General features: G+C 34.0%; 1 protein-coding gene across 1 annotated transcript; it reads left to right on the top strand.

Annotated features, from left to right (window-relative positions):
- Nucleotides 1–793: 793 nt before the first annotated feature.
- On the top strand, nucleotides 794–4,258 carry LOC131013307 (uncharacterized). The gene is made up of 7 exons (XM_057941384.1): nucleotides 794–1,085; nucleotides 1,577–1,607; nucleotides 2,143–2,161; nucleotides 2,799–2,896; nucleotides 3,158–3,256; nucleotides 3,700–3,872; nucleotides 4,031–4,258. Exons 1-7 carry the CDS (start codon nucleotides 894–896, stop codon nucleotides 4,115–4,117), a joined length of 699 nt encoding a protein of 232 aa, XP_057797367.1. The 5' UTR covers nucleotides 794–893; the 3' UTR covers nucleotides 4,118–4,258.
- The last annotated feature ends 19,454 nt before the right edge of the window (nucleotides 4,259–23,712 follow it).

Below are 23,712 nucleotides of genomic sequence, written 5' to 3'. Positions count from 1 at the left end.
TTCACTTTCTCTTTTTAATTACAACCACTCATTTCTACAGAAACCTCAATTAATTCAACCACAATCATTCATTTTCACTTAACACATTAACTATCATTTTTTTTTCTTAAAATTCGTATCATCCCTAAGTGATACTCTCTTATGGAACGAAGAGAATATTATATAGATAAAAAAAACATAAAATATAAATACAAAAAAATAAAAAATGTAATAAATCAAAATAGAAAAAAACAACAACGTGAAGCTCATGTGAAAGAGAGAAAATATGAAAAATAATAAAAAAAATGTTTTTTTATTAATTTTGAATCGATAATAATTTTTTCGTTTTAAATATATTTGTTATGATTATTTTCATGATCCTTAATTTAAGATGCATATTAGATACTCCATTTGTCCCATAAAAACATGCATAATATGTGACAACACGAATTTTAAGAAATTCTTTAAAGTGTAGTGTGAGTGAAGAAATAGTTCCACAATGATTGTGATGTTTAGTGAGAATCTTTTTATTATAAATAGACTATACATGTTTTTATGGAACAGACGAAAAAGGAAAATTATGATTGTTTTTATGGAGTGAAGGGAGTATTTTTTATAAATCAAATTCAATAATTAAGAAAAAAAACTTAATAGAAAAAAAAGTAGAAAGAAATTAGTCGCTAAAAAATAATTGTTAAAATTACATTTTCATACTATAATACTCCCTCCGTCCTAATAAAATGTATCCAATTCATCATTTTCATCTGTATTCATAAAATGTAGTATCAAATTTATTTATGGTAAGTTTTCTAATCACAAAAAAATAGCCAAACTAAACAGCTAATACTAACACATAAAAAAGAAGAATACAAGTAGTGACAAGTCAAACCATTTTCTACGCATAGCGAGAGAAAATGGGAGAACATGTTGGGAGAGAAACACTGCCCAAACCAGACATACTGCTCAAAGCAGAAGAATTGGTTAAATCCGCCATGGAAGGAAACGATGCATCCCACGACGCCGCACATGCGTTTAGAGTCAGAGACCTCGCTCTTTCTCTTGCCCGTGAAGAGCCTCTCTCCGCTTCTCCCCATTCCATGCTTATCGTAAGCTACTTTCTCTCTTCAATTGGACTCTTATTTTTAATTCATTTGCTTCTAATATTGTGTATGGTTAGATGGATATGAGGCCGATGATGATTGCTATCCATGTAAATTGTAATATTCTTAATTCGAGTGAAGTTAGACGTGAATACGCACTGAAAGGGGCTTTGCTCTTCCATGGTAAATTCATGATTTATCTGGTGATTGTTATTTAGAAAAGAAAATTCTTTGTGTTAACTGCTGCTGTGTCTTGATTTGAGGCACTAATCATTAGGAATTCTACTATGTAGGTTGTAGCTTTTCATATGATCGAGCACCTTATTCGTCCCAATTTTAATTTTTCAGAATTAAATTAATGTGGCAATACACAAATATACCCAACTTTTGATAGCAAAAACAGTGGGCGTGTCTCCATATTTCTGTATTTGTATTCTGTGTTTCATATATGACTTAGCAAATCATGTATGTTGAGATGTTGTCTTCTTGCTGTTCAGGTGGAGTTAGCTGCACTTCTACATGATATAGGTACTGATGCCTTTTCCCTTCAATTCTTTTTCATAACAGGGTTTGAATTGACTTCTAAATCTTTTCATTTCTTGTCCTCTAATTGGCTTAAATAGATAAACAGCTCGCATTTCTCTGGTTTCCTTTTAAAACCACTGATCACGAGGATTGAAATACAATATTGTATACTTTAAATAGGCAGTTTTTCTATCTTAAAAGGCATTGCTCATCGGATATTTATGATAAAATCTAACAGCTTATGGAAATATTTTGATAGCACCCACATCTTTTATATACTTATTCATGTATTTTGATGCCAAGCCTTTATCCAATAAGACTTTGAAACTATCGCTTAATTGGGTTTGGGTGTACTCTTGTAGTAGTTGCTTAAATAATCAGTTTTTCTTTTAAGGTTGTACTTTCCATGGGTATTTTGAGTACATGGCTGTAATTTATGGTAGCTATTGTGTGTGCTCTTGTTGTATCACTATGCTTTTCTTTGCAAAGGAACTGAATTTTTCTCTTTCTTTCTTTTTTTTTTTCCTGATAATTGCAGGGGACTATAAGTATATAAGGTTGGTGTTATTCTTGTTAAGTGACGCTGTTTTCTTTACTCTGCCTGTTTTAGTTATACATATGGTTAACAGCTCCGTTTTGCATCTTTTGAATAGAAGTCCTCTAAATAATTGGAAAAATAATATTTTCCCATACTTTTAGGGGGTGATTACTTTGAAGGCTTAGCCTAGATAGATAACAATGGTAAGGCTAATCTCTTGTTTACTAAGACGGATTGAAACTTTGGGATATTCCAAGGCCCTTGATAAAAACTATCATTTGAGCTAGTTTTGCTTGATTCATATCCCATTGAAAGGAAGAGATTGGAGAAATCCTAGTCTTGAGGATAAAAATAATCAATCATGTATCTTATCAATCATGCAAAGTAAACACCCCCTTACGCTTGAAATTATCTTTAGCCAGATTATGCATTTCTTGAAATCAGATGCATTTTCATATGGTAAACTTATGTTTCTAATTAAAATCTCAATGAGGAACTGCATATGTTTCTCCCTGTTCATAATGAATTTTCGTGCAGCTCTGTAATCATAGCCATAGGTTGATGGTGCTTTATTCCTTGCCTTTTTCCTTATTGATTCAATTCCAATATCATTGTCTTTCTTAATCTTTTTGGTCTTATTAATACTCTGATTCTAGAGATCCATCAGAAGGGAAAACTGTTGAGAACTTTCTTGTGGAGGAAGGAGTAGATGAAAATACAAAGACAAGTATATTAAGCATAATAAAGGGAATGGGTAAGTAACTCCAGAGCTTTTATTTCTTTTATTTTTCCCGGTGGGTTATTGTTACATGTTGGAGTCCTAAATTGCGTCCATACTATTTGAATTTTTGGTACCCCTCCCCCTTGCGTCCATATTGAATGCATGAAGTTGTCTTCTGGTACATTATGTATGCTTCTGGAATTTGGTGATTTTTTTAATCATTTTTATGCTACATCGATATTTTTGTGTTCTAGTACCAGCCTACTCACAATTGAATTTGCTAACGTTTTTCAGGCTTCAAGGAGGAGATTGGTGGGCTGACAGAGAGTAATCGTTGTCCAGAATTCGGAGTGGTACAAGATGCTGATCGCCTTGATGCAATTGGTGCAATAGGTAAGATACTTCAAGTCTTGGCCGTGCATGAGAATTCAATATTATGTAACATTTTGTAGGTATATTTGATTGTACAACTTAATTTTTGTTTCATGTATATGCATGAGAGATTTCTTACTCTGGGCTGTTGCAAGCTCATCAAGCTTGAAATGCAATGCAGAACTTTTAGAAATGTGTATTAAGTGAAAGCATTGGCATATAAATAACCTTGCATCCATTCATTACCAAGTTGGACAAAGTGTGAACAGAGAGGTGTGGGGCACTTGGGGATTGATCTATGTTCACTTCTAGCCTTGTGAAGTGTGAAGTGTAGAATTGAAATTTCCTAATTATGAAAATCTTGGAAATAGATTCTATTTCTTTCAAGTTGGAAGTGTAGAATGGTTTACTTCATACGTATGATTCATTTTCAATTTGTCATTGCTGATAAGAATTGCTTGTAGGAATTGCTCGTTGCTTTACGTTTGGGGGAAGCAGGAATAGGGTGCTACATGATCCTCAAATAAAGCCTCGGTCTGATCTGTCCAAGGATAAGTACATGAACAAAGATGAGCAGACAACAGTGAACCATTTTCACGAGAAGCTTCTCAAATTGAAGAAGTTGATGAAAACTAAGGTTCGTACAATCATGCATATATAAGTTTGTTTGCTTCATACAACTGAATTGGATAGCAATAGCATATGCTATAGAAAAGAAATGTTCTGCATGAATACAATCGTTTGAGTTTTAGATGTGTGATATCGGGGCATAAAAAATTGGATGATGCATTGCAGGCTGGTCAGAGAAGGGCGGAAAGAAGGCACAAGTTCATGGAGGAGTTCTTGGAAGAATTTTATGAAGAATGGGATGGGAGAGCTTGACGACGATGGTGTACCTCCTTTCTTTCCAAAACTTCCATATTTGGGTCATAATTTGTTCTGCAATTTGATTATGTTCCTGAAAATGCAGCAAACTGATTTTCACAGTACATGTTATGCAACAAAAGTTATTATATTGGTTTATCAATTTGTGCACGGGAGCGAGAAGGGTTTACCTAGTCCTCACACCTCTTTTGTAGTGGCTCAGTTTTCCCTCTATCTGCAGTGATCTTTCCTTGGTGTTTTCTCATTGGATTTTCACCCTGGGAGGTTTTAATAAGGCTCGGCCCATGGTGATCGAGCTGTGATTGTTCAGGATTTTTATTATGTGTTTTGCTCTGTGATTGTTCAGGATTTTCATTATGTGTTTTGCTCTTTTTGTTCTCTTTTATTATACGACCATATTTTTCAGCAATGAATTTTAATGAGGCTCGACCCGTAAGTGATCTGAGTTGGGAAGTAAAATTATGAAGGAGAGTGGGAGTAGAAATATGAAGGTAGGACATAGAGAGATCTTTCATTTATTCAATTGCATTATTCCACCAAGAATATTATTAACTCATTACTTTCTTCAGTTACACACAGCTAGCTATGCTGATATTGATAGTTTCACTCTCACACCCACAATAAAAGAGTTGTCACAGCACTTGTGCATATGTTGTGATAAAAAGATGAGACTGCTGCATCACAGGATTTACTATCATAAAATAATTATTTATATGTACACGAACGAACACAGACAAATCAAAGTAATGATATTTTTTGTTCTTCCCTTGTTTACCCTGACCCATCCTATTCCTTTTTTAAGAAGACACTAGTGCAAAGCGTTTACACATCGGGTGTGTTATCTTTAGTTGGTAAATAAAAAATAATTAAATTTTATTCTTTTAAATTTCTTTTTTTTCTTTATTTTTAATTAAAGAGAATTTTACCCTTTTTTATATCTTATTTTTCACTTTAAAGAGAGATAATATTATCACATTAAAAATGAAAGGATAATATTATTGATCATTAATTTATTAGCAACAAAACTACAACTATAACAGTGTAATTGTAGCAACAAATAGCAAGTAGAGTATCGTATCAATGATGACTGATAAACGAAATTACTCTAAATAATTTTAAAGAAAACTCTAACAATATTCAGGCAACACACTGAGATGACTGAATTAATTAAATCTAATCTTAGAATGAAGCAAATAAAATTCAAGAATAAAATCAGATAATAAAAGACTGATCCTAGGGAAGTAAATTCATTAATCAAATTCACATAATCAACACATTAATCCTAATTACCAGTTTAATCCAGCTATGATGAGAGATCACACATATAATCAAATACTCTCGCTAGAGCAGCAATGACAGTACGTTAGTAAATTATCTATCTCCGTTAAGTCTCCAAAAAATCTACTAACTCTCAAAAGCACCTAAGAATAGCTCCCTACGATCCACCTATCTTCGTTAGGTCTCAAGGTTAAAATCATATCATACATTCCTAAATCCACTAAACAGTTATCTCCATTAGGTCTCAAACTGAATAGCTACACATGCAAATTATTGATCAGATAATCCACAAAAATTCAAGGACCAAGAATTATGAATCATAAACTGGAAGGCAAAAAAGGTATCAACAGATTAAAAGGATGAATCAAATTAACTATTTACAAACCCCAGAATCAGATAAAAAACTTAGTCAGACATAGCAAAATAAAACATAAACATAATTAAAAAGACAGTAATTGTAAAAACAGAATTATATAAAAAATCGAATAAACCAAAGTTACAATCTTGAATCTTCAATCCTTGCAGAAATCCAATTCAAGCTTTAAAATCTGGAAAACAATAAAAATCTAAAGATATGAAATTCTACATGTAAAACTGAAAAAAATAAGAAAAGATGGAGAAAAGATGTGAAGAAAGGTAAAGAGAGGTGTCTAATAGATCAGGAAAATGACCTATATATAGGCACAGAGGATAAATACAGCATAGAACTCGAAAATACTGACAAAATCACAAAATTCTGAAAATTCCCGAAATTTGGAATTCACGTCGTGCACTATTCACTACTGCACGCGACTTTCTTATTTCGGTCATATATTCTTCGTCTGAACTCCGATTTACGATCCGTTCGTGCTCATGAAATCGTATCACGATGATCTACAACTTTCATTTTTAGACCTTTTTTCCAAATTCAGACTCAATATTTCTGTAAAATTCATCAAAGTATGAGCAAGTATCATATTTAACAAGGTAAAACAATATAAGCACAAAATAACTATCCAACACTCAATTTCCTATAAAATTGACATCATATGAACATTAAAAACCATGATTTCTTCTGGTGAGGGTGGAGGTTCTTCGGTCAGGATAGATCGCAGTCCTTCAATTGCTTCTCGAGTGGGGGAGTGTTGAACAGGTGGTGTAGTAGGTTCTGCACGTTCTTCAGTTACAGTCACTCTTGTTTCTTCAGTCGTTGGAGTTCCCCCTTTACTGACGCCTTCAGTCCTTTGACTGATCTTCTGATACTGGAGTTTTTCAGTATCTTCATCTCTTCCTGGTACCCACACCAACACTTCAGTAGGTTCGGTGCTTTTTATTTTAGTATTGGAAACCCTAAAGTTTTCAGCATTTTCTTCAGTTTCCTGTTTCCTGAAATCATCAATAGACTCATCAAAAATAACATGAGGTGTTTCTTCCATACATAGAGTTTGACAGTTAAACACTCGATAGGCTTTGTTGGATCTTTCAGTTCCAGAATATCCAAGGAAGATTCCTAGATCAGCCTTGTTGTCAAATGTGTTTAGCTTTCTCTTATCATTGTTATGAATGAAACACTTAGAACCGAAAGCATGAAAGTATGGAATTGTTGGCTTCCTGTTCTTCCATAGCTCGTATGAAGTTTTCCCATGTCTTTGTGTGAGGAAAGATCGATTCTGAGTGTAGCAAGCATTGTTGACGGCTTCAGCCCAAAACTTCAGTGGTAGTTTTGATTCAGCTAGCATAGTCCTTGCTGTTTCCTTCAATGATCTATTTCTTCTTTCAGCAACTCCATTTTACTGTGGAGTTCTTGCTGCAGAGGTTTGATGACTGATCCCTCGTTCCTCGCAGTAGTTCTAAATAACTGAGTTGAGAAATTCAGTCCCTCTATCTGATCTGATACTGATGATATTGATCTCCTTTTCAACAGTAAGTCTTTTCATCAGTTTTGGTAGTTCCTTCAGTGTCTCACTTTTCCTGTATAGAAAAATAACCCAAGTGTATCGAGAATAATCATCTACAACTACTAAGGTGTATTTTCTACCGTTATAACTTCTGGGAGACACTTGACCAAAAAGATCCATGTGATGCAGTTGAAGAATTCTTTCAGAGGAGTGTCCTATTTTTGACTTGAACGAAGTCCTAATTTGCTTTCCTCTTTGACATGCTTCACATTCTTGCTGTTTCTGAAACACAATAGAAGGCAAACCTTCTACCAGTTGATGTTTAGCAAGTTTGTTGATCGTTTTGAAGTTGAGGTGGTTGAGCCTTCTGTGCCATAGTCAGTTGAGCTCTGAGCTGCTCTTGCTGATGAGGCACATTTCAGGTGGGCTATCTTTCCATGATACAACGTAGAGATTTCCTTGCCTGATTCCTCTCAGCACCACCTTTTTCTGGTTGTTTCTTACAGTGAATTTATCTTTCTTGATCTTCACTGCGAATCCACTGTCACAAAATTGACTCATAGACAACAAGTTATGTTTAAGACCGGAAACATATCTAACATTACTGATACTGGCGTTACCCATGTTGAGTACACCATAGTTTTTTGTTTCACCTAGTGAGTTATCTCCGAATGCAACTTTTGATCCATCTTTCTCAACGTATTGCATGAGATATTCTTTATAGCTCGTCATGTGCTTCGAGCATCCGCTGTCCAGGTACCATGTTTTGATTGAAGCGTTAACTTCTTCCTTCTTCTTATGCATCTGCTGTCCAGGAACCCAATCAATGTTTGGGTCCTTCAACATTAGTAATTGTTCCTTTTGGAACCCAAATCTACTCAAAACTGGTCGTCGCGCTGGTCCTCTGTGGTTGACTGGTTGTCTGACTGAAGCTGTTGGTACTTCAGTTGACACATGTGCCTTTGTTGGTTGAGCTTTCTTCTTTGGAACCTCTTTCTTGTAGTAGTTTTGTCTGTTTTGAACTGGAGGTCTCCTTTGCTTCATTGTGTATCTTCCTTGAGATACATAAGTCATTCTTGACTGATGGTGTCTTGACTGATACTGAGAAGCATAGAACTGATATTGTCCAGTCACATGATGTTGTGAGTGAAGTTGAGCTCGCCTGAACTTGTCATTGTCTTGTCTCCATGGCTGCTGTTCTTTCCTAAACTGAACTAGTTTCAGTTGCTGATAGCTCTTGTTGGTCTTCCCTCTTAACTGATGAGGAGGACTTCATTTCTTTGCTCCATGGGCGTGCTGTTGCTTCAATCTGGATGTTCCTTCGCCATACTTCGACTGAAATCTGTTCTCCAGTCTTTTCAGAAGGGCAAACTGATTTGGTGCCTCCTTTGCTCGTTTGTAGTTCCGTGGAGGAGGAACATTCTGATTCACCATCATATTTCTCTTTAAGATTTTTTCTTGTCATAATCCCTTGGTTCTTCTGTAGAATTGTCATCAGATGCTTCAGCTCCATCCTTGATTATGACCTTCTTTCTTTTATCAGCTCGAATCACCTTGCCTCTTATACTTTCCACAAGTGATTTTGATGGAAAGTTATCCATTAGAGGAGAGTCCTTCATACAGTCCTCGACTGTTTGCTCCAATTCATAATTGAGCCTCTTAATTTCATGAGAGGCCTTCTCACATTCTTCTGTTGATATCTTGAGTTGGACTTTCAGTTGGTGATTCTCCAATATCAGTTCATCGAGACATTTTTCATCTGGATAGTAGATGACTGTTCCTTTCTTGAACTGGTCTCGACTGATCTCTTCTTCCATTTTCTAATTCTGTTGCATGATGTTCTCGAACATTGCTCTTAACTGTCGATGATCAGTCATGAGCTGATCATACTCATCAATTTCATTTGCTAAGCTGTCTCCAAAATCAGAGATATCACATGTACACATCAAGGAGTTGTTAGTGTGAAAAGTTGTTAGTTGTTGTCATAACTGTTGCCTGAGTCATCAGCCATGCTTTCAGCATCCTTGGCCATGAGGGCTTGGCTCTCGTCATCTGAGCTGATGGAGTTGAATGCGGATGATCCAGATGCGTATTCAGAAGATCCAGCATCTTCAGCTACCATAGCCTTCTTCTTTGCATGCCGGTGATCCCTCTTAGCTCTTAACTCTTTGCGCTCTTCTTGCGTTAATTCAGGGCAATTTGATTTGCAGTGCCCTTTCTTTCTGCATCCAAAGCATTCCACATCCTTGAGATCTGTTGCGAATGATTTCTTTTCTCCGCTTCTGTCTGTGGAGCATCTGGGTTTGTGTTCTCTTTCTCTTCACTTGAAGTGTTTCTTGTGAAACTTTCTATACTTGCGGAATTTGGATTCCATCTTGTTGAATCATTCAGTCAACAAAGCATATTGACTGAAGATATCCTCTGGCTTCAGTTCAATTGTTTCCCTCGACTGTTTCTTGCTTTCTTTTGCTGAAGCCTTCAGAGCCACTCCTTTTGATGTTGATGGAGCTTTTTCGTCTGATCCTCCAGCTTTCTTGTTTCTCAATTTCTCTGAATATCGAATTCATTTTCCACGAGATCCGAGAAGAGTTTGTTGGTTGAAAGCACGTTGAATTCGGATTTGTTTTGATGGGCGACTGCGTAGATTTTCCATTCGCCTCGCGGAAGTGCTCATATAATCTTCAGGTTGATTTCTTGTTGTGTGTACTTGTCCTTTGAGATGGATTGAACCTCGTTCAGTATTTGGTTAAATCTATGCTCCATCTCTTCAACTGATTCGTTCTTGAGCATGAGGAATGAGTCAAACTTTTGACAAGCTATTTATAGCTTATTCTCCTTTATCTCTTCCAATCCGATGCACATTGCTTCAAGGATGTCCCACATCTCCTTTGCAGTTCTGCTCTTGATGATCTTGGTGACATATATGTACGGGACTGTTCCGGAGATGATGCTCTTAGCAAGATTATCCAATTCATCTTGCTTTCTTTCTTCGGTGGTGAAGTCGGCCTTATCTTTGATCCTTTGTTCGTCGTAAGGATCAAGATGAGTTCTCTTGACTGTCTTTGTAATGATGATTGGCTCTCTGGAGATGACTTCCCACATTCGGCAGTGTTGGGCAACGAGATAGCTTTCCAGCCGAAATCTCCAAATATCGTATTTTTCAATACTGAACATCGGGAGTGATGAAGCTCAGCTGTGGTTAGTTTCCATAGTTCAAGGAAAAGAAAGATATACAGAAAAAGAACGCAAGTAGCACTTTTAAAATGAAAAGAATTTTAAGACATTCTTTTTGAAAAATGATCTAGTCCAGTAGAACCGGGTCAAAGCAAATCGTTCTTGCGAACAACCTGCTCTGATACTAATTGTTAGGTCCCGGAAGGTCTAGAATAGGTGTATGGAGGGAGTACACCTATGGGCAGTTTCAAAAACAACAAACACAATACAACCTTTATCAGTTAACGAAAGGTTGAAGACTGATACTGAAAAACGCTTCAGTAAAGATATCAGTTAAAGTCAAGACTTTAATTGGTACACTCGTAGAGCTTCAGTCTTGAATTGAACAGAAAAGTGTTATGAATCTTACTGACTATTCGAAGATTTATCAGTGAGACTAATAACACACGCAGCGGAAAACTTTATCTTTTGAAAAAGCCTCTGTGATTAACACGTTGTCAGGTTTAGGTTTCACTTTGCGATTAGTCAGTTTCAATTAAGAACGTTTTTGCACAGATAAGAAAGTAAAACTGAAAGTGATAAAGGACAAAGGGATTTTTACGTGGTTTGGAATCCAATTCCTACATCCACGGTCAGTAGATCACACTGACAAACACTCTGGGCATATGCTTACGGGTGCACAGCAAACCTTGAACTGAAACCACACGTTTCAGCACCAACACACTATGTTAGATTTCTCAAACACACTTAGCGCGCACTGGGCACTAAGATTTCTCTGGAGTCAAAACACTGGTCTGAACTCCACACAACTTCAAACACTCTTTTCGCTCAGTTGAAAGGAGGTTCGAAAACTACCAACTAGATCACAGAGAACAAGCTCTCTGTAATCAATAACTTAGGCTTTGGATAAACAATATATGCCTAAGGTTCTAAGAGAATATATGTAATCATCAATGGACTGATTTTGGCTTTGTGATTCTCTTCTTCGATTCAAACTTTGGAAGGCTTTGATTGGTTGAGTTGCAAATTCGGCAGAGTTTCAGCTTGTGTATTTGAATCAGTGATGATTGAAGTGATCCTCGAGCTCTATTTATAGGAGAGGTCTTGAATAGATTCTTTGGCGTAGATGGTCTTCAAGAATTCATCCGTTGGAGAGTAATTCAAATTTTGCTGAGGCTTCAATTTTCGAGGTTCCTTGTTTGGTGAGAAACGGCTACTCAGGTGCAGGAGGTAAGGCGCCTCTGAAAAGGTAATCACCAAAAAGGAATGCTCTGCAGAGAAAGGACAATCCTCTGAATCTTTGCATTTAATGCAGCTGTACTTGGGAGTGTGTGGCTTCCTTTTAACTTTGGAGGTTCAGTCCGAAGAAGTATGTTAACTGATACTTGACTTTAGTATCAGTCCGCTGAATCCACGTGGCATGCATTAATGAATCAGTCGTAACTGATCCTTTAGTTGACAACGCGATCAGTCAAACATCAGTGCTTGACTCAGCCTTTATTCGCAATATTAGTTGAGTTCTTCAGTCATTCATTCTTCATTCTTCTTTCCTTCGGTCTTCGGTCTTCAGTCTTCAGAACACTAGCTAAACCAGAAAAGGAACTCCAACACTTGAGTTCACAAAGTTCTAGTCTATTACAAAGAAAACTTAAGGATTTTGGTATCATCAAAACTAGGGCTAGGATATTTCATTAAGTTCCCAACTGTTTGGGTTCCACAGTAAAGGTGTTATTGTGGGGTAGTGTTTAAAAATACGTGGTGAGAAAGTGGAGTTTGGGTCCAATTAGTTAATTGTGTTGTGGGGTAGTGTTTAAAAATGAAAAGGAAACATTTTTTGTGGACGTATTAAAATAACAAAAATGGTACATTGATTGTGGAAAGATGAAGTATAATTTTTGTAAGAACGTGAGAACCATTAAAATTACTGCATCTCTTGTAAAAATTTAAGCATTCACTGCTAAATTTACTGCACACGAAAAAAATAAAAGTGTTGCTCCCTTCAGGATTCAAACGCAGGTACTGCATTCATCCACCGTAGGTCTTAATGATCGAATGAGTGAAAATGGTTCCCCGTTCTTATTTTATTTAGTGGTTCTTGTTTGAACCACTCTTCCTCTCTATATTTATAGTAGAGGTTCAAATAAAAACCCTTATTTAAAATGAGAATGGAGAACCATTCTCAACCTTTCGATCGTGATGGTTTATGCTAGGGAAGGGGAACGCACCCATTAGCATATTTTAAAATCTATTTGCTCATTTTCAACTTGAGTGTTCTAATGCAGGTGGATTGAGAATTAATCACTCCAAATGATGCAGTTCAACTTACTTAGGTATGATAACTGTTGTTTTGAGAAACTCATGCCTAACAGATAACCGATTGTGCATTCTTCTGATTACTCGCCACCAAGTCAGTTAGAATAGAAACTAAAGTTGTGCGGAATACGGTGGTGTGCTTTAACTCGCTTAGAAAATCTTCTGTCTTTTCTTTTTCAGCTTATGCAGAGTTCAGTTTAAGTATCAGTAACTTAGTCATACTGATAAAACATGAAGATCAGCTTCATGCGAATGCAGGTGGTCAGTGTACTAAAACTTTTGTCAAGTAAAGAAACAATGAACCAAAATACAAATTGTAAAAGCACACAATCGGTTTGGTTATTTGAAGGTCTTCAGTTTGTTGAGAGATTTGAAAAGAAGTTTAAACAGAAACAAAACTAAAGTAAAAACATAAAGTACATCACACAAGCAATTTAACGTGGTTCAGAGCAACTCCTCCTATATCCATAACTCTAATAAACAGAGGAATTTGTTGACCTTGGATTCCTTGTTTTATAGCTGATCACATAGGTTACGCGGCCATGACCGTTAAGCAATTTAAGTTGTTGTAATACCGTATTGATAATTTACGCGGCTTGTCATTGTATATTCTTTTAAAAAAAACACACATAACGCTGCCTAAAAATGACAACGCCCAACAGAATCAACAAAAAAAAATAGAGATCACACGAACTACAGACATACATAGATGTTGCCCAAAAATGACTACATCCAGAAGACAAAGGAAGCAACATCAAAAAGAAAATAAACCAAAACAAACTAACTATCAACATGAAATCTGAATCTAAATATAGGATAGCCAAGCTGGTCCATCTTAACGAAAGCAAGAAAATAACGTAGAGCAGAAAAATAGTGGAAAGAAATCAACTCCTAAGTTTGATGTCCTCTCCTCGCCATAAAGTCAGCAAGCCAGTTTCCCTCACGGTGGATATGAGTGAAACAGACCTGTTGATGCTGGATAAGCTGTTAGATCGAGGCAACTGTATGTCGGATACTAGCATGACCGTGATGCCCAACAGAGATGAGTGAAACGATTGCCGCAACAATTCAACACTGTATAGTGGCTTATTCATTAGTCTCACATCTCACGAAAAATAACAATCTTACTATAACATAACCCTATATACATGGGCAGATCCAGGGGGGTTGAAGCCCCCTCCCAAATTTTGAGTTTTTTATTTTATTTTAAAAATATACATATAGATATATGTCTATATCTATTATAAAAGGAATTTGTTTTATAAAAGTTGATTTGCTTGTTATATTCTCTTATATATACTTAATTTGAAGATAATAGTGTTATTTAAAACTATACTCCCTCCGTCCCCAAAATAAGTTTCTCTTTGGGGACGGCACGGGTTTTAAGGAAAAGTGGTAAAATGTATTGATAGTGGAGAAAAATATGTTATAATTAGTATTGGGAGTGGTGAAAATGTGGAAAGGTGAAAAAGTGTTATAATTAGTATTGAGAGTGATGAAAAAGTGAAAAATAAGAATAAATTAATAGTGTATTATTAGTGGTGGGATAGTTGTCCAAAAATGGAAAGAAAGAAAGAGGAACTTATTTGGGGGACGTCCCAAAAAGAAAAAAGAGAAACTTATTTCAGGGACGGAGGGGGTATAATCTATAAAAATATTGTGGGTTGTTATTTCTATTATGCCTATCTTTTAATAGAAAATGCCTAAAATGTATTAAATGCCCAAAAAATAGTTATTTATTATTATTACTATTATGCTTGTCTTTTATTATTACTAGTGTATCTCCCGCGCTATGCGCGGTGAATATGATTTTAGACTCGCGCAAAATGTGCATGTATGTTTTATAATGTTAATATAAATTAATAAAATTAAAATTTGATATCAAATTTATTTTTTTCAAAGTCATCTAATATTTTTATATAACCAATATAATTTAAATAAAAATATAACATATGTCTATATATAGATATTGTATCACTTATATAAGGAGTTCTATAATTATACAAATTAAATCAAATTTATCGTATAAAATAAGTTGTGTATGAATTTTCTATATAACATTATGAATTTGGTGCGAAAAATAAATAATTAGCTTTTCTATTTTTTTTTTATAAATAAAGAGTTAATAATAAAAACTGAAATACAATTCTATTCAAGTAAAATATCATTACTTTTTGAAGGAAAATATCATTGTTTATAAATATAAATTATTTTATGTATTACAACTTTAAACTCTTATAACTTATTTATCTTAAACTTATTTATATATATATATATATATATATATATATATATATATCAAATTAAAGGTCATTTCATAAGCTTTGATTTAATATGTATTAATTACTTGAAAATGAAAAGGAATGAATTATGTCTATTAAAATAAATAAATAAAAGTAAATTACACACCAAATTAATTGGCAGTTTTGCATTCGAACTTCCAAGTAGTTGTCGGCAGTTATTTTTTTTTAAATATAATGAATATATATATTGAATTTGACTTTTAACTACTATTTTTTCCAATTCCAATTACACCCTTGTAATTGAATTAAATTACATTTACTTTACTTTATATATATATATATATATATATATATATATATATATTATTATTATTGATTCTAACTTGTAATGTATTGAAATTATATAATTTACGAAAATGTTTTTCGTTATTATTGCTATTATGGTTATCTTTTAATAAAAACATGCCTAAAATGTACGAAATGTCCAAAGAAAATTGTAATGTATTGAAACTAATTTTTTATATATTAAAACTATATAATCTATGAAAATGTTATTCTTTATTATTACTATTATGCTCGTCTTTTAATAAAAAAATGCCTTAAATATACGGAATGCCAAAAAAAAATTGTAATTTATTGAAACTAATTTGTTATATATTGAAACTATATAATCTATGAAAATATTGTTATTTATTATTACTATTAGGCTCGTCTTTTAATAAAAAAATTCCTTAAATATACGGAATGCAAAAAAAAATATCTCGGGCCCCGTACAAGTTCAGCCCCCCTTAACTTAATTCCTAGCTCCGCCATCATCTTGTTCGATGAATGCATCACCTGAGTTTGAATAAAACCTAAAAGAGCAATTTTTTTTCCAAGTGCATTAATTAATTTTAACAGTAGATGCAATAATTTTTAGAATGGATAGATTAATTGTATTAGTTCTCACATTCTCATAAAAAATCTAGTTCTCACTGTATATATGTGTGTGTGATTAATGCTATTTGGACAAAATATGTTAAGATGATAAAAAAGGTTTAATACTTTAAAAAATTGATTTATTTTAAATTATTTATTCAAATTTAAAAAGGATTTAATTGCTATTTTTGTGTAATTTTTATACTTAAAAAAATGATATTCCCTCCGTCCCTAAAATAACTTCATCTTTTTCCATTTTGGGACGTCCCCCAAATAACTTCCTCTTTCTTTCTTTCCATTTTTGGACACCTACCCCACCACTAATAATACTTTATTTATTACTTTTCACTTTTCACTTTTCACCACTCCCAATACTAATTATAACACTTTTCACAACTTCCAATAATAATTATATCATTTTTTTTCCACTATCAATACACTTTACAACTTTTCATTAAAACTCGTGCCGTCCCCAAAGAGGAAGTCATTTCAGGGACGGAGGGAGTATTAAAAATTACAAAAAACCTATAATGTAGAGAAAATAATAAAACTAACTACACTTTTTTTGTTGAATCAAATTTTTTTAAATAAATTAATTTATTAAAGTACTTAATCATATTTTATCTAAATATCATTTATACATGTAAATTACATGATGTAATGCTTTTACGAGATTGGCTAAAATTCTCCATTGTTTCTAGAAGCAGACGTAGGCCACCGAATATCCCACTGTAGCACTGAAAGTTACAAGCACACGTGTGCTGATATATTCAGAAAGCAAATCTAAACTTTGATTAGATGGAGAATTATTATAACTACTCTCATCTCACGTCATTTTTGCAGTTGACTGGGCCGGTCTGACATCATATCCACGTCACGTTCAACGTAAAGCTACATTTAAAATCGGCTCATGCAAAAAAGTGGCCCATGAAACCTCACCCCATTTGACTTTTTAGTTTTATGTTTCCCTATTGTCGCTTTAACATTTTTGTTTTGCATTTGATGGAAGCTTAATTTTATTCATAACAATTTTCCATCACAATATAATCTTTGGTCATCTTATTAATTTGATGCAAGCATTTGAAATAAAATCAAGATATGGAATCTATTCAAATGGTCACTCAGTTCTTCTCCCTCAAAATTAAGCGATATCACTTGCATCTTTCTTCTAATCTATGATAATGATAATTTTTTTGTCGGCTCTCTAGTGCAATAAATTAAACCTAATTAATCTTTATAATTCAAAATGTCAAATATTTGGACGTTATTCAATGTATTATTTCAGCCATACATCGGTCACAATTGAACCGACTTTGCTTACCAACTTCCCCATTTTTAAGAAAAGAATATCTAAATGGATAGAACTTATCATGTAATTTGAAGAAAAAAAGAGACATCCCGTGACGCATTGGGCATAAAACCATTTGAACAATATCCTCAAAGTAACCGTAATTAGTAATGACTGAGTCAATGTGGGACCCATGAAAATAGTTGGTAACAACAATTTAATGATTAATTTGTAGATAGGTAAAAGTATTTCTTTGATTCATAATACTGAAGGTAATAACAATTTAATGACTAATTTTTAGATAGGTAAAAGTATTTCTTGATTCATAATATTGAAAGAATATTCTGGATCTAATAAAGTAAAAGTGAAATATGAGAAGAAATTACGTGATTGCCTATATTGATAATGATATCAATAATAAGGGAATATGGGAAATAACTTCAAATTATAAAGACACAATAATTTCAAAACAAATCTAGAGTTCTAGTTAATAATTTTTATAGCTGTTTTTCATATGTGTAGTACATAATTACTATTTTTTTATTATATTATTGAATGAAATGTTATACTCCTATATGTTGTACAAGTAGAAAAAAGAGGACGAATTGAGCGTAGATGTTGACTATGAATCGCAGAGAATAAATGTTAAATATGAAGTATGTTTATTATGGATCAAGTAACGTGTAAGTATCGGCCACGTCCATTTATTTCGTTTCAGCTTTTCCTTGTATATAGTATGACGATTTAAAGAGCACATGTTCTCTATTCACACATGCTCCGAAAATCTTATCGGGAAATGACTGAAAAAGTCTAGAGATGACGCACTTGTGTCCAGAAACTTCCTTTTAATTCAAAATATTTTGGGAATTGCAGATTTTTTGACAAAACTAAACTAATTATTTTATATTTTTAGAATGTTTTATAGGTTCATGAATCATGAAAACAATAATAAATGTTTTTTTAACATGCTAAGGTGCAGATTGGCCTCGACGGCGCAGGATCGGCAACGGCCGTGCCGTTTCTAGTTGTCAGATTGGCGGCCGTGGCCGGATCGGCAAAGGCGGTCGGGTCTGTGGTGGTGGTGGTGTTGGTGGCCTGGTCGGAAAGGATGGTGCCGCTTCCAGTTGCCAGATTGGCGGCGGCGCTGGCGGTGGCCTGGCCGGAAAGGGTGTGGCCGATCGGCAACGATGGTGGCGGTGACCGGGTCAGAAAGTGAGCCGCCGCTTCCAGTGGCCGGATGTAGCGGCGGCGCCGGAGGAAGAGTTATGATTTTTCAAGTAATGAAGTAATAATCTAATGGTTTAGAAGCCTAGCATCAGAAATACAACCACATAACTTAAAAGAGAAGGTCGATCGGAATTTGTAACCAAAACTCATAAAACCAACGTCTTTATTACAGAAATAGCTTAAACATACAACATTATATATTATGTCAACAACCTCAAACACTGAAATTAAAACATACTCCACTTGAGAAATATTCTATAACAAAACAAATATGTAAACATACTTAAAGATGAAGACACACACAAAGTTATCCGAATGGGCGGCACTCGGTGCGTCTAGACTGGTGGTTGGCGGAGGTGGCGCCTCGAGCTTCGTTGTTGCTCCACAGATTAGCAGCAGCACCAGCGCTTCTGCTGTTGTCATTTGTAGCCGTCTGCGGATTAGATGAATATTGGGCGAAAAGTGAATAGGCCTGTGGTTTGCCAGACCCAGAGGAATTCGAACTAGGGTTTTCGCTCTGACTCACCCTGCCTAAAATTTCTGCCGCACTCGACATTTTCTGATATTTAATAACAATGCTTGATATTTCAGAAGAGATGTGTGAAAAAAAATTGAAGGCTGATGGCCTTTTTATAGCTGATTTTAGCTTCATTAAACATTTCTTTTATTGATGATAATAATAAAATATAGTATTAGCAGAGGATAATAACGAGATTTTTCTTCTAGGTTAAGTCTCGCCTAATTAACCCACGGCAACAATGCCAGCAAGGTGAGTTGATATATATCACATTGTAATGTAATGTATGTATGCATACATTTGTGTGTATATATATATATATGTGTGTGTGCGTGTGTGTTATGTGTGTGAGTGTGTGTGTGTGTGCGTGGAGAGAGAGAGAGAGATGTAAAGTTGATGAAATTCATGCATACTCCATACATTGTAATGCATGTGTGAGGATGGATGGATGGATGTATACATAAGGAGGACGTCCATATTTTATGTGTGTGTGTGTGGATGCTTCATCGTATAAGAAAGGTGTTATCGTTGAATTCGTGATATAAATTATGACGAAATTCACGTATTGATTGAATTACGAGGAAAGGTGTTATCGTTGAATTCGTTTTCTTTATAATATCTCAAATGCAGATATACTGAGTGAGACATTTCACCAGACTTGGTTTGGTAAAACACTTCTTTAAATGCGGCATAGGATGAAATTACAATGAAAACTACATCTTTTATGAAAATATGAAAATAATTAATGCTTTTATTATTAAAATTTAAGTGTTAATATGCTAAAAATCCTTTTTCTAAATTTGAATCCCAATAATACATTTATCCACTAAAATGGTGCATTCCCGTATATCTTAAAGATTGAATTGTTGAAAATAATTTTCATTAGAACCTCTCGTCATATTATATATATATATATATATATATATATATAGATATAAGGAGGGGTTAGGCTATAAATACTTATTAAAATATAAAATACAAACTAGCTAAAATGTATTAATTCTATGTAGAATACGTCAGAATTATTAGTGTAAATGTCTAAAAAAATCGCTACCTATGAGATTCGAACTCAGGACCATAAATTCATCCAACAAAGTGATGAATCAACCGTAGATTTTGAAGATCTAAGAGCTGAAAATTATTCATATTTTATAGGGCAAATAGCGTCAAAATCCATGAAGTTTGGCGCGATTCTCGTTTTTCCATGAACTTTATGCCGATTAGCAATTTTTCCATAAATTAATTTTCCCCCAAACTTATGCTGACATGGCAATCGAAACTCCACGTAGCCTTAATATTTTGGAGAATTGAACAACTGTGTTTAAGTCATAACATTAAATGTCATCGTTTTATATTTGTTTGGGGATTAAATAAAATTGAACTGAAATTCCTCTTCACATTAGGGTTCCTCACCAAAAAAATACCCAAAACATTCTCAGATTTGAATACGAAGAATTGCAAAAACACTTTCGCCTCGAAGCTGAGAACAACCGAAGGTGCGTTGGCAATGGAATCGGAGGGGCGGAAGATGAGCATATCGTAGGGATAGGAGGAGCGGTGCAAGTCCGGCGGTTGAGAGATTAATAGAAAGAGAGGGCAGCGTGTTGAGGACAATGGACTCATCACTAGTCTCTCTCTCTCTCTCTCTCTCTCTCTCTCTTTAAACTAGAGTTTTTATACAGTATGGAAGACGTATAAGATAGTGTTGATCGCTGCTCTAAATTATTGCAGAGTTTTCGGCGGATTCGTTCTAGCTAGTTTCCTACCCAATGGACGTCCGGTCCGGCGTGGGAGAATTGTTAAGGTCAAGGAAAAAACGAGAATCGCGCCAAACTTTAGGTATTACGACGTTATTAGATTATTTAATTCATACGCAAAACAATGCCGTTTAGCTTCTAATTAATCTACTCATCATAAGTGTGCCACGTTGGTGACACGTCATCTAATTAATAGCCAAAAACGTCACTAAGGGAAAAACGAGAATCAGAGCAACGATCATGGATTTTAACACGAGATTTTTAGGTCAGGAGAAAAACGAGAATCGCATCAAACTTAAGGAATTTTGATGCTATTTGCCCTATTATATATATATATATATATATATATATATATATATATATATATAGGGTTAGCTTATATTGAGATTTTAAATATTTTGAGATTTTGAGATAAATGAACATATCAATAAATTCTTTGAACATAACCAATATAACTGATGAACATATGAATCTATTTAATTTATTTAAAAAACACGCCACTTGTAGGGTTTGAACCCTAGACCAACGCGCGTTCATACAAATTAATTGACAAGTTCATCAAAATGTACTTATATGTTCATTTATCTCAAAATCTCAAAATATATATAAATCTCAATTGAACCAATTCCTATATATATATATATATCTGTGTGTGTGTGTGTGTGTGTGAAGGTTCAATGGGAAAATATATATTTTGAAAGAAGAGAGAAGAAATCTCATCCTTTGAATCTGCTTCATCGAACGGTGATAATTAACCCTGATTACATGCGTCCATTATCTATGGAAGGATATCAAGGTAAATTACTAATTATCATATCCCGTAATTACCTTAATCAAATTATTTTAATTACGGAAGATGTTACGTTAAGATACGTTAGATTCGTTTCATTATTCATTTGAACTCTTTATTTTTCTTTTTCTAGCGCTAACTTTCGGTATGTTCATTGATAAAGCAAATATGTTCATTCGTTTAATGTATTTGCATATTTCCTGATAATGTCATGTTCAATCATTTATTACTTGTACGTAATTTAGAACAGTTGAACAAATTATAATACATTTCTATGAACATCTATTTAAACGAACTTATGGTGTTCGGATCATGGAGTGCCAAATTTTCAATGAATACATCTTTAAAATATAATTTCATCAAAAATATATAAATGTTCATCACTACGATTCACACAGTTTGGCAAAACTGACCAAATCATCACTACAATTTAGTTGTAAATCCATCAAGCTGGTTATGAATTCTAGTTTTAGTTGTGAATTCATAGATCTGGTTGTGAATTCAAGAAAATTAAGTTGTGAATTTATAGATGTGGTCGTGAATTCAAAAACATTAAGTTGTGAATTTATAAATCTGGTTATGAATTAAAGAAAATTAAATTGTGAATTCAAGAAATTATGAATTCAAACATTAATAAATTCATAGGGGTGGGGAAGTAATAAAATACAAATATTTCCTTGGGGTTGTGGGAGGGTGGGGATCGGCGGGTGGAGTAAAAAAAAAAAAAAATGGCTTGGAGGTGGGTGGTCGGGGGGGAGGGTGTGGGGGGCTGGGAGGGAGTAAAAGAAAAAACAAAATTGGCTGGGAGGTGAGTGGGGGGTTGGGCAGAGGGGGGAGTAAATGAATTTTTTTTAAAGGGTGGTGTTTAAAGGGTAAAATGGTAAATGTAGATATTTTTTAAAGTTTTTATCTTACTGGGTAATTTTTAAGTTTACTAAAAGAAATTGGCTATTTTCAAAATCTACTCAATTTAATACCCTATTGGATTTTTTTTTTTAGGAAGATATTGTATAGCTTTTAATTCACTTAAATAAGTAGATAGGCTCAATTAGTTCTCTAATTTGAAATACTAAACTTAATACCAATTATTAGAGTAATTACACAAATAAAGAACTTGTTCAAAATAAATATCTTGGATAACAAAAACTTTCTCCCTGATACACAAATATTTTAGAATATTTTAGAACTCAAATTCTAAATTTATTACCTCTTAAGCATGCATGATTTATCTTGGTTCAGACGGATCCCTTTTGACCCGGCCCTTTGTTAGCGTTTGTGCTCTTAGGGGCTTTTAGGTCTCTTTTCTTTTTAATAAAATTTCTAGCTATTTCAGCGTGATTTATCTTGGTTCAAAATATGAATATCTATACACACAGCAAACAACATTAAATACTTAACAAGATTAATTCAATCATATCACCAAAACTTTCTTAACATGATTCTCAATTCTGAAATAGAAAAGAGATGACTACCTAGGGCAGCAAGGACGATGTTGAGATCGTCGAGGAAGAGAGAGAGAGAGAGATTGGTGGACGACGAAGAAGGTAACGGAACAAAAGTGTTGAACTGCAGTAGATGGCTAGCTAGGCCAACAACAATATAAACATCCTCATATCCTCATATCGTGATTTTGTTATAGCTAGTGTGCCCACTATATGAATTTTTATAATCTAATTAATTTATTCAAACACAAATTTAAGGGTAATGCAAATGTGTGAATTCTAAATCTCAACAACAAAATTATAGATTTACCCATGAATGTGCAAGTGACGCCTAGATTCGTGATCTATAATATATTATTTTAATTGAAAACATCTTCGAAGTTTCTTGCTAAATAAAATTAATAAAACATGAAATTCATAGAGTACGTCTTATTTGAAATAGTTACATAAAACAATTTTATATAACGTGAAATTTCAAAGCATATATATCTCAGTGAATTATTCGAATTTATATTGGGACACTAGAGATTGATTTATAGTATTTTATAAATCGTCGTCATCGTACAGAAGGCAAAGTTTTCAAATAATCGGTCAAAGTAATCTGGCTCGCTTTACCTACCTATTAAGAATTAATTAGATTGCGCTTTGAAATATATACTGCCCACGGCTTGCACACGCTAAAAATAAATAACGTTTATATTTTAATTTTTGGATAACTTCTGCTCTTTAACCTCGAACTTTACTAATATTTTAAATAAAAAATCACAA

The sequence above is a fragment of the Salvia miltiorrhiza genome, chromosome 2 (assembly GCF_028751815.1).
Source record: "Salvia miltiorrhiza cultivar Shanhuang (shh) chromosome 2, IMPLAD_Smil_shh, whole genome shotgun sequence".
Classification (NCBI taxonomy): Eukaryota; Viridiplantae; Streptophyta; class Magnoliopsida; order Lamiales; family Lamiaceae; genus Salvia; species Salvia miltiorrhiza.
This window is presented reverse-complemented; position numbering and strand designations above follow the sequence as displayed.

Coding starts and splice junctions, on each gene's coding strand:
- LOC131013307 (XM_057941384.1), top strand. CDS start 894: ATGGGAGAACATGTTGGGAGAGAAACACTGCCCAAACCAGACATACTG. Junction 1,086..1,576: donor CTCCCCATTCCATGCTTATC/GTAAGCTACTTT, acceptor CTTGCTGTTCAG/GTGGAGTTAGCTGCACTTCT. Junction 3,873..4,030: donor AGAAGTTGATGAAAACTAAG/GTTCGTACAATC, acceptor GATGCATTGCAG/GCTGGTCAGAGAAGGGCGGA.